Below are 11970 nucleotides of genomic sequence, written 5' to 3' on the forward strand. Positions count from 1 at the left end.
CTCAAGACTGCCTTAACTGTCTCTTAGAGTCCCTTAAAGTAATGCATCTAGCTTGGAGCACAGAGGTGAACATGAGTGAGCTTTATCCTTTGAAGCTGGTGGATAAATCTGAACTCCAGTCCCTGGTGAGGGAGTGGAACCCCCTGGACAGAATGCTTCAGGAGTATCCATGGCCTGTCCCTTAATGGAGCCTATAGGCTCAACAGTTTTAAGTTTCTGAACTTTATGCATTCTATTTGTCTTTGTTCTTCAACAGATTTAAATACAGCACCTGACTGTGATGTAGAAAGAGAAGTACAGGAAATACCCTGTAATTTCTTATCATATAATTCTTAACCCACATATGTTTTTTTTTAAATGCAGTATAATGAACAGAAAACAAAACCATGCTCTTTCCCCAAACATAAACTGACTTTGCTATGGGGCAGGCCTTAGCAACTGCAGGATCCAATTAGGGGCATGTTTGGGAAGCCCCAAATGACAACAATCCCCTCATCACTCAGTTCCTTCCCATCCTCAAGGATCTGTCAGTAAACCTAACAAATATTATGAACAACAGATCAAAAATATGAGGCAAAAATCTGAACATTCTGTGGAATTCTAGATGATTGAGAGGTATGGCAGCATCCATTAATGAATGTTGATACTGCATTTGCAACATGCCACTCAACTTCTTTGCTCAAGAATTCTATAAAAGACAAAATAATGGGGGAACAAGTGTGTAAAATCAGGGACAATTTCTAAGTATTTCTCTAATTTACTTACAAGCTAATAGAATAACAGGTTTTGAATGAACATGAAATTTCTAAATATGAACTATGAAACTTTAAAGTCTGGCATTACTGACTGACTGGAATCCACTGTAATGGACTAGAAAAATCAAACACTCTAAGAGGGGCAGGGCAAAAATATGAGGTAAAATCAATCAGGGATGTTCAGCCAAAAAACGGACAAAATGTCAGTGCTTAACTGTACCAAACTGCTTGTTACATGTGAATGAAACAACTTACTATGGTCTTAAGAGTGGAAGAGCTTTTTTTGTTTGCATCTTTTGGTCTTCAAGGTAAACTTTTTTCTTCTTGTTCCAGATGCTGTTAGGGCTCTCAATTAGCAGGTGTCAATGAAGCAGGAGTGCAGCACCAACATTTGTTAACGAAATCCCAGTACTGCATTTGCAGTAACGAACGAAGCACTCAGTGTGTGGTAGTTTGACTGTAACAAGATTCTTGTTACACCTGTAGCAAGTAGACTGCTACAGTATCAAGCAGATTCATTTTATTTTGTCTTCAAAGTGGCGATTTTTTTTAGGTACCTTTCTGGACTACAAACTGCAGTGACAAGTACAGGGTTCTACTGTACCCAATCAGCCTAAGTCTGGCCTGGCATAAGATACATTGAAGATAAGATTCTTCTGGGGGAATTTGACAGTCACAACAACACTTCATAACAGTTTCAAGGGATGTTGATTATCCTCAACTAGAAAAAAATATACTTCATTCAGAGACAAATAGGGTCACAAGAGCAGAAGTTTTTAGTGACTGAAGAGAGAAAGTCAGAGTAACACGATGTCATCTGAAGTAAGGACAGTGAATGTTTACCTCAGGCTGCAAAAAGGAATTGAGGTACTGCATAAACACCTCTGTTTTACACCTGGTCTTCTCTCTAAAGGCAACAGTTGAGATTTCAATGTTTCAAGTTTGGAAGCATACAGCTACTGAAAGCCCTGGAAGATGTCTGTCTTTGGCTACTCCTATACAGATAACCGAATTTTGCAGCAAAGATTCTTATGATATACATAACCCACAGCAATGACCCTTATGATGAACCATAATTGGTGAACATATAAAATCACTACATATCTTTGGAAATGTCCATGGTTCACTACTGTATAAACAAAATAAACAAGCCTGAAATAATCTTTTATTAGCGTTAATAATTTTTACCTATTTTAATCAAATCAGCTATTGGAAAAAAGATCACACATACAATTACTGAGTTGATATTAAACAGCTGAGGAATAGTGGGCATACTCTTTTTTTCCTCACTGACTGAAATGACACAAGTTTATTAGAAATAAGGCTTCATTTCAAGCATTATTTTGGCAAATGTGTAAAACAAATGCCATGCAGGAGTAGAAACATGCTCCATACTCCTTATTCAGAGAGCATCCCTGTATGGAAAATGGAGAGCTGGAGTTAGAACGCAGACACATTTCTAACCCATCCCTCCAAACATGGTTAGTGCATCAGACTACAGCCTTCCACAACTAGTATGTGTTTCAGTGGAATTTGTGCTTTTCTATAAGGGGGCTTTTTCTTTGTTTTAACAGATTCTTCCATCATAACCAAAGCACTTAAAACAGAATATGTTTTCAGCCTAAATGCTCCCAGAAAATTGAAGACTACAGAAATAAGACCACAGTCCAGGAAATGATCCAGAAAATGAATGAGAAGGTTCCTTCAGCCTTTGTAAAAGCTATCACGAACAGACAAAAACTATTACAAACACAACTAGAACTTTAAAGCAAGTAGAACTGATTATAATAGAATTCATTTGTTGGTTAACTAGTAACTAAAATGACCCACAGACGCTTTTCAGTCAAGATTCAGGTCACAAGAGCAAGGGTAAATGCAATACATATATGGAGAGTTTCAACAGCTTGTTTGTGGGAGGTGGGAGGAACCCAAGGCATCTGGAGAAAAAACATTCAAATACAAGCAGAATGAACAACTTCCACATAAACACTCAGCTGAGAGTCAGGCTTGAATTGCAGACCCCAGCACTACGAAGCAGAGATCTTAAATACTAAACCACACTGCTGTCCTCTACACACAGATTAAATCACTGCTCCTCCTTAAAAAAATGTAACACTAAGGAAAATGCGGGAAAACTGTAATTACACAGTTTAAACTCTGTTATACACTAAAGCCAAATAGGAAACATAACTAAACAAACACAGAGAAATAATCAACAAATGAGCAAGCAAGTTGTTGTTGTTTGTCTTTCAGCTTTTCCCGGTTAGGGGTCGCCACAGCGGAACTCCAGTCCGCTAATGATTGGCAGTTGGTTTTTATGGTGTTGAGTTGCCAACCCGATGCCCAACCTTCTGTGAAGGCACACTCGTTCAACGCATGTCTTTCGAACGCCCACTCGACTGCGGGGAGGACATGAAGACTCCACACAGAAGGCACTCTCAACCCAAGCCGAGAATTGAACGGGAGAACCTCTTGCTGTGAGGCAACAACGCCACTGTTGCACCACCGCAGAAGAGAACAAATGAGCAAACAAGTACTTAACAAAAATTCTTATTAGCCGAGTTGCCAAATTTAGCATGTTGCATAAAATATGGAATACAGTATTTGCTGTATTCACCTACTACTTAGGGAAAATGTCTTATATTATGATGATTTCTTGGAAAATACAAGAACATTCATAACACAGAGCCAAAAAAGATGATAATTATTCAAACAGCAACCTGAACAACCTGACATTCTCAGATCCTGGTGCAGGATTATTCATGCAGTCAAGAAGCCATTGCCAGGCACCTAGATGTCATATTAGCAGTGTCAGTGGCTCAACAGGTATCACCTTTGGTGCTGGAATACCAAAATGTTGGGGGTTCTACTCCAATTCCAGGTGACTGGATTGCTGACACTACAGTGCAGTATTAAGGGGGAGCTGCACCCCTGAGCATGTCATCCTTTGGACGAGACATTAAACTGAGGTTCTATCTGCTTGAGTTGGTGGTAGCTGAGGTGGAGGTAAAAGATCACACAACATCTATCAAAGACTACAGTTACATAAATACAAATATACAAATCTGTTTACACATATTTATAATTTTATTTACAAGCATACTAAAGTTTCATTCCTATTGACCCCACTCCTTCTTCCATAACCATTATCTGTTTCCACTTAATATTGTTGCTAAAATCCATTTACCATTAAACATTACTTAATTTATTCTTTCATTCCATATAACAAATATGTCACAAAATAACTTTGTATCTATTCTTTTAACATATTCTTTACTTCTATTCTTATAATATCATTATTTAATCATGTCCATGTTTATTTTATCTAATTCTTTTATATCTTCAAAAAAATCTTCTCTTTTACATTTCAAAACCATGTTCCATTTCCATAGTTGTTTCTTCTTGACAATATTCTACCACTTTTCTTTTTATATGGTATATTTCCCTTTTGCTGTCAATTTATCAATTACCAATCTCCACAAAATCTTGACATTCTACTTTCTGATTAGATCATTTGCTTCTTTTATAGCTGTAATCTTTTATCCATTATATCTTCCCATGGATTTACACAGTAATGTTTTATCATTATATTCTTATACTATACTTTTCTATCTTTTTCAATATTATCAATTTTTATTTTCCACAAAAATATTTTTTCTTGGTAACATTTCATGTCTTCATTTATACGCTAATTTTCTCTTTTACTCTTTTTTAGCATAATCCAAAATATATCAAACTAATATTTATACAGTTTTACTATTAATCTCTCATCTTTTTCATTTATCCACTTCAACATTTTGAAAAAATTTAATGAAATAGCATATACCACTGGGTTAATTAACCCCAAACTTCCTTCTTTATTTACATACAAAACTCCTCTTTTTACTGGGTTTAATCTAGAATCTCATATAAATGAAAAAATATCCACAATAATTCCTTTTCAAATACTGCTGGCATAAATACACTTGTTAAGTATGCTCTTTTTCCCCCATCAATAGTAAGTGTATCAAATATTTTTTTTCTGAATGATAATTTATATATTCTCCTGAAAAGACGTGTTTATTTTATTTCTTCTATTGTTTATCCCATTGAATTCTAGTTGTATCGTTATTCCAAAATGTTATACCCAACATACATTTCATTCATTGCAAAAAATATACACATGATTTTTATTACATCACATAAACCTTTACTCTTCTCTTTATCTAAAGTCATCTCTATCATCTACAGACACTCATTTGTTCAAATTATTACTTATTTTATTCAACATTTGTTTTTTGCAACTATAATAATGTCATCTGCATATGTTAACAGAACTGGAATTATTAATGTTTTAGGTGTTATATGCCCCACCTCCTTAACTTTGTAAATTATTTCACATATTATCACATTCACAACTAATGCCAAGAGTATAGAGCTCTTTGGACATCCCTGTCTTACACCACTCTTCATAAGTACCTCTTGGCTTAATCAGCCATTTACAAGTATTTTTACTTTATTATTACTATACACTGACATACATAATTTCCTAAATTTCTAAAGTACATTATAGTCTTTCATTATTACCCATAAGATCTCATGTCCAATTAAGTCAAAGCCTTATTAAGGTCTCCTATCATGAGTTTCGCTTCTTCTTTTCTATCATATCACCCTCACTTTCACTATTATTAATTATTCTTGACAATCCTTCCCCTTTATACTGTACATGCTATCTTCCATAGTCTCCATTTTAGTTTCAAAACTCTTCTGTATTGTTTTCATAAAGATCTTATAAACATTATTATTCAATACTATCGGTCTGCAGTTTTTTTAATTGTCTTGTATTTTCCTTCTTCCACATGAATTTAAAAATTCCACTACATGATTTTTTTATACATAAAACCTTCATTTGACCATTCATTCAAAATCTTTAAAAGTACATATTTTTTGTCAGTCCCTTAAATTTTTATACATTTCATACCCTATTCCATGTGGGCCTGCAGCGGAATCTATATTTACCTGTCCTAACACTTTATCTAGCTCATTTAAAGAAATCTCCTTATCCAACTCATTGTTCTCTTTTTTCTGTTAACTTTTTACTACCTTCTTTTTCTTTAAACATTTTTTGTACATACTGTATTGCATTATTCATAATCTTTTCCTGAGTCCTATTTCTCCTTTTCCATTTTCCATTTCTCTTATTACACTACCATCTTCCTTTACTAATATGATTAAGTAACTCAATGCTTCTCTTTTGCCTTGTAACAAAAATATCTTTCCTTACATAATAATTCTTGTATTTCTTTCTTAATTTTTTTCACATAATTTGTTTTCTTTGTCAAAGTACTTTCTATCATTATGTTCTAAATTTCCCAATATATTAGCTTTTCTTTTGCATTTTTCTTTCTTTACTTTTCTCATATCATTTTGCCAGTGTAAAACATTTTTATATTTTTCTTTAAATATCTACCATTCAGACCAGTTTTTATAAACTGTTCCCACAGTAATATAATATTTCCATGACTGTATTACTAATCTATTTCCTTCTTCATTCCATGTTTTTGCATTTATCCTTTTTATTCCTTTGCCTATTTTATACAAGCTCTAGCCATATTGCAAGATGATCAGAAAATCCTGACTACATCCTCTTCTCCTATAACTAAAGCTTCTGATAATATAAAATAACCTATTTAAGTGCTATACATACCAACTTTGTAAGTCCATGAATTTTTGTCCCAAAGCTTTAATTTACCACATCTTATATAACCTATATTTCTTACATCATTTCCTTGCTTTTTATGCTTGCCTCTTAAATCTGTTAAACTCTCCTGTTATTAGAATATTGTTATTTATCATTACATAGTGTAAAATCTGATGAAATAAGCTTTCCCTTTCTTTACATTTATTACAAGCATATAATGTTATAATTCTATATACCTGTTCTTTCCATTTTAAATCTACAATGGTTAATCTTCTCCTTTTTTTGCTAAAGTTAAATCTAGTATCTTTACTGTATTTCTACAGAATGTGGCTATTCCAAAACATCTCACATTTCCCAAATTCCAGATTATCTTTCCTCCCCATAGCTTCTCTGTTTGTAATCTTTCTTCATTTGTTAAAAAATCTTGTGTCTTCTAATATAATCACGTCTACATCACAAGTATTACACCACACCAAAATTCATATTCTTCTTACTATATTCTTAATACTATTCACATTTAGAAAAAAGTACTCTAAAATTTAATTTCCCCTTTTCTTTAGATTTGTGGTTTAAGTTTATAGCTAATTATTAGGCTATCTTTCTTAATAGGCCATTCTAAGCCTTACCAATTACCTTCCCAAAGGTGCGAATCAAATAATGTTCCTTGTGTATGTGAGTCAAACACCTTAACCATTATACCAAGCCCCAGTCTTTAGCAGTGCATGTTCTTCGTCATCCAATTTCCTTTCTTTTTTTTTCTTTTGTACTTATCCTTTTAAATGTTCTTTTCTGTCATTTACCCTTTTACCTATAAAATTCTTTCCCCCTTTTACTACCTCCCAATTTATGCCTTCATCACTTATTTCCGAACCTTCTTCCATGTCCTCTTTATTAATGTTTTCCTCATCTATTTTTTCTTCTATTTCTACTTCTAAAATTTATTCTCTTTATTTTATTTTCTTTCTTTTCCTTACTCTTATTTTCATTTCTGCAAACCAACCATAAATGTTCCAATTCTGTTACATTTATAACATTTCAGTCCCATCTCTCCACAAATATAACATGTTCTTTCGTCACAGTTACATATCAAATGCCCATCTTTTCCAGACACAAAAAACACATTTTGAGCTGTCCCCAGCGGTTTCCTACACTTTTATTTGCCTCCACATTTATCATGCTTGGTATATGTATCATTTTTTTCTTTTTCTATTTTTAACACAATATTACAGTCCCAGCCATTAGTCCATAAACCTCTTTTGTCAAACTTTTGTAACGTCTAGTACTTCTTTGCATAAAGCTTTCAAATGCCCTTTCAAAGTCTCTCTTTGTTCAAAATTACACATCCCTATTAAATGCTTTTATCATTTGAACATTCCACAGATTACAGTCTTTCATTTTTTCATATTCTCCAAGAAATTTTTCCATTGAAAAAACAATGTCAAATATAATGTCACAAGATGTCTCATTGTTAATAAGAATAAATGGTCTTACCTCATGTGCTTTTACACCCAAAGGGGCTATTAAATTGTCCCACACTTCATACTTCTCCATTTCTTTGTTTTCTTTACTTTGAATCCTAACCATGTACTTCTGGTGTCTTTTCTGCTACTCTACTTTTGCCTTCTTTTACTTTCTCTCCAAATGTTTTCTTTTCCATCTCACCAAAATTCTTCAGAGGATTGTCTCTGCATCCTCTTTTTGTATTTTATCCATAATGCCCCCCCCAGGAAACACCTCCTTCATTTTCTGTCTCACTCTGCACCACCATTTACTTAAGTAAATCATCACGCAACCCTCCCGACTGGAGGGTTGTAATTATACATCCATCATTTGCTGACTTATCTCCATCAAACTGATTTCTTTGAAACATTTCCTCAGAACCATGCACACATTCTCCAGTCTCGATATCCACTTTCTCCTTCATTTCTTTCACTATTCCATCATCTCCTTTTCTCTCCATCTGCCTCCCTGGTTCTCCAGGCCACCTCTGTGCCTTGAACAGAAATAGGAGGTGTTCCTCCAAAATAGTTCTAACTCACAACAATGACAACTATGGGAAGTTCCCGGATGCCCTGTCCAAATTTCCACCTGTGGTCGAAAAATGACAGCAGGTCTCTCCTGAAAAGAGGCTGCTTACATAGAGGGACTAGCCCAGTCGACAAACGATTACAAATAACTAAATAAATAAAATATTATAACTGATTAAAGATGAAAAAATGGAGACAGTAGACTAGCAGTACTAACAGGAACAATGACATAGTTAACAGTTACCAGTAGGTTATATAAATCATCAAGGACAGTTTATATGTATATATATATATATATATATATATATATATATATATATATATATATATATATATATATATATATATATATATATTAAGCATTGCAGTCTAAGTTACTCTATCTCTCTGCTATACTACATTTTAACATGGAATCCAACTCAAGAGCTATAAACTGTACTTAGAATCATCTACATCAAATAAGGGCATCGGGAAAAAATGCACCAGTGTGTAGTAGAGCTTTTTATCAGAGTAAAAAGTACACGTCTGGCTGTTGAAGAAGTAAAGTAAATATTGTATTATTAATGTTAGGTTATATTCATGTCTTTATGAGTCTGCAGCTGTAATTTGGAGAAATGAAGAAATGACTGGTTCCAGCTACAATGGGTACTCCTAGTGCATGTCAAGCAGAATGAATAAATAATATGACATAATATAATGAAATAAAATACAACACACTAATGGACCACAAATAAAACAATGGCAGTATAAGAGAACCTCAGTATCATGAACAAAGGATGACCAACAAAAAGAACTAAGGTCTTTTCTACTTACAAATAAAAGCGCTTACCAAGTATAGTACTCTGTATGAATGTCCAGTGAGTTTGGCAACTTGTGATAATGAAGGGTACTTCCAAACAAGTATCTGATTCTGAGAGTAGCCATGAGTGCTAACCTGAATGAAAGACCAAAAAGAGTGTTAGGTTTCAGGAACACTAACAGTGAAAAGCTTGACTTCTTACCCACAAATAGGCAACAGTCTCCAGGAACAAATAACTATACATTTTATTCGTAGACTACCCTATAATAATAGACAAATCTGCAATACTCTTTTTGTGTAGCTCCTGGTTCAAATCCTGGTTACATGGAAACATGAAATATGCATTCATCATAACAAATGACCTTAGGAGTCCTTAGCGGCAAGTAGGATAGGAAATCCTCTTATCATTCTCAGCTTGGCTCCTTTCACCTCTTTTCTTCATCATCACACTTGCACATGCTCACCTCCTCTTATAGCGCATGCCATGGTATCATACTGTGGGCTACAAGGTGAGTCTAGCCCCTTGTGTCAAACGGATAACCCACATCTGTTGAGCATGCATGATCTGTGAGACAGGAAACAAAAACAGGTACAGCCTGTAAGGATGTACACATTTGGGTATACCTTCATTTTGTTGAAAGGCAGTTGTACGCTTGCAGCCTTGCACTACTGTGCGACTTTAAATCACGAAAATTCAACATGTACCTGAAACAAAATGTCGAAAATGGTAATTTGGAAAACCAGATTCAACCATTTCCCAACTGTAGCATAACAGTGAATGTTAGGAGACATTTACGGATGTCTCCAAACATTGTTATGCAAGGGGGCAAGCCCCCCTGCACCCCGCTGCTACTTTAATATACAAACTCAGAGATCGCATTACAGTAAGGGAAAGTGTTTATTTCCCGATCCCCGCTGTAGTGCGATCTGCACCTGAATGCCAAATTCAAATGAGCGAATGCCAATGTGCATTCTCTCATTTGAGTTTGCAACAGTGGCAGTCGGCATTTCTGAAATCTTGGGGTTGTACTTTCACACTTTGGTGCATCGTACAACTTACATCCGATGAAATGAAGTAAACCATACATCTGTCTGTCTTACAAGGAGGTCCCAACAGTAACCGGGTTGTAAAATTGGCAGAACACAGTTTACAGCGGTTATTGCTAGCTGGAACTTGTTATACACACTGCGTTGACAATGCCCCATTTCAAAGCACTGTCAAATAATGTGTGATGAAATGTTGCAGAGTTGTATGCTACTGTTCTTATGCCATGGCTGTACAACTGGGGACATAGCAAAAAGGCATGAAAGATTCTGCACTCCCATACTTTCCCCGCATGTTGGAAGGGGGGTGCAAAGACCCAGTGCATAACTTAATTGTTGTACTGAAATGAAAGGCACTGAACTGTGGGTATGAGATGAAGTTAACAAGACTAATAAAGACAAAGGATATTATAATGTATGGGCAGCAAGTAAACAGATGAAATCACTAAGAAAATGGATATATCACAGGTAGATGCATTGACAGGCAGCATTTTGTTTTTGACTTGTGGAGGACACCTTGATTGCATTATTAGTGCTTTCCATTCTTTGGTTCTGCTGGCATGATTCCAGTGGGACAGCAGAAGAGTAATAAGTCCTCAGTGTAGATGACCACCCTCGCAGGTCAACTGAACTGGTGACTAAATATTTGTTATGCTGCAGTAAAATGAAATTAAGAAGAATCTAAAGCAGTTAGATGAAAAAGTCAGAGAATGGCCAAAATGTAAAAGCTAGGAATCCAAACTCCATAAACAGGAAGGGGCTAAGTAGGCTCAACTCTGGAAGACATGGTGCAAGCAATAATGCTTAGAGAAGATGTGAAACAGTGACCTAGTGGTCCGGGCTTATACATCCAAAAGACATTTTAAAGCAAGCAGTGAATGCAGACACAGCTCTAATACAATGGGCTCTGGCAACAGCATTTTTCAACAAGTGGTTAGTGGTTAGCACAGTACAGTTATCACTCCAAAAGGAAAGGGTTTTCTTCACGACCAACCTTGTAGTAAAGAAGACATACAGCTGGTCTGCCATCTTGAACTCATGTACTCTCTTCACATAAGATCTGAACTAGCAATACACCTCTAGGGTATAAAACTGACATATTTTACCCTGAAGTTCACTGAAAAACGAGGACTGGACTGGTTTCTGGGCAGTCACAAAACCTCATTCAAGATAAAACACTGGTTGACCCTAAAGAATACCCAAGCTGTTGAAAAAAAGACTGTGATCCCTGCAAATAATGACCAAAAGGTCCAAGGACTTACAAGATGAAATGAGGAGCATCAGGAAAACTGCATTTCAAAACATGGACCTAAGAGTCATTACTGCAGCAGGTTTAAATAAGGCATGAGCAAGCTTGTCAGTCATAAAATTCATGGCCCAATTTGAAGAGGAGAGGGATTCTTTTAAGGTATACCAAGCAATACACAACCGCTGTAAGGGCTACTTAACCAGTACGTGCTAGATCACATTTCTGGCAAACACAAAGTCATGAAATACAGAAATGAAAGAGACAGGAACTCTCACCATGGAACAGGCAATGCAATCAGTCAGAACTAAAAAAGCTGAACTTGTGAATGCTGTTTTATTTTTGAACAGCCATCTGCACTGGCAACTTCACAGAGATAACAAGCAAATTCCAGTCTAAACTGCTGCAAAAGCGCACAA

The 11970-nt window shown here is 35.4% G+C and overlaps 1 protein-coding gene across 2 annotated transcripts in view; it reads right to left on the bottom strand.

Annotated features, from left to right (window-relative positions):
* The window catches only part of LOC122813194 (fizzy-related protein homolog), an 806647-nt gene that overhangs the window by 139825 nt on the left and 654852 nt on the right, over window positions 1-11970 (bottom strand). For both annotated transcript variants that reach the window (XM_044085371.1, XM_044085370.1), the window contains one exon: window positions 9292-9396. In XM_044085371.1, coding sequence (XP_043941306.1) covers window positions 9292-9396 — 105 coding nt within the window. The remainder of the gene's footprint in view (window positions 1-9291; window positions 9397-11970) is intronic.

This window comes from Protopterus annectens, chromosome 10.part0 (genome assembly GCF_019279795.1).
Source record: "Protopterus annectens isolate FY-2018-M chromosome 10.part0, PAN1.0, whole genome shotgun sequence".
Classification (NCBI taxonomy): Eukaryota; Metazoa; Chordata; order Ceratodontiformes; family Protopteridae; genus Protopterus; species Protopterus annectens.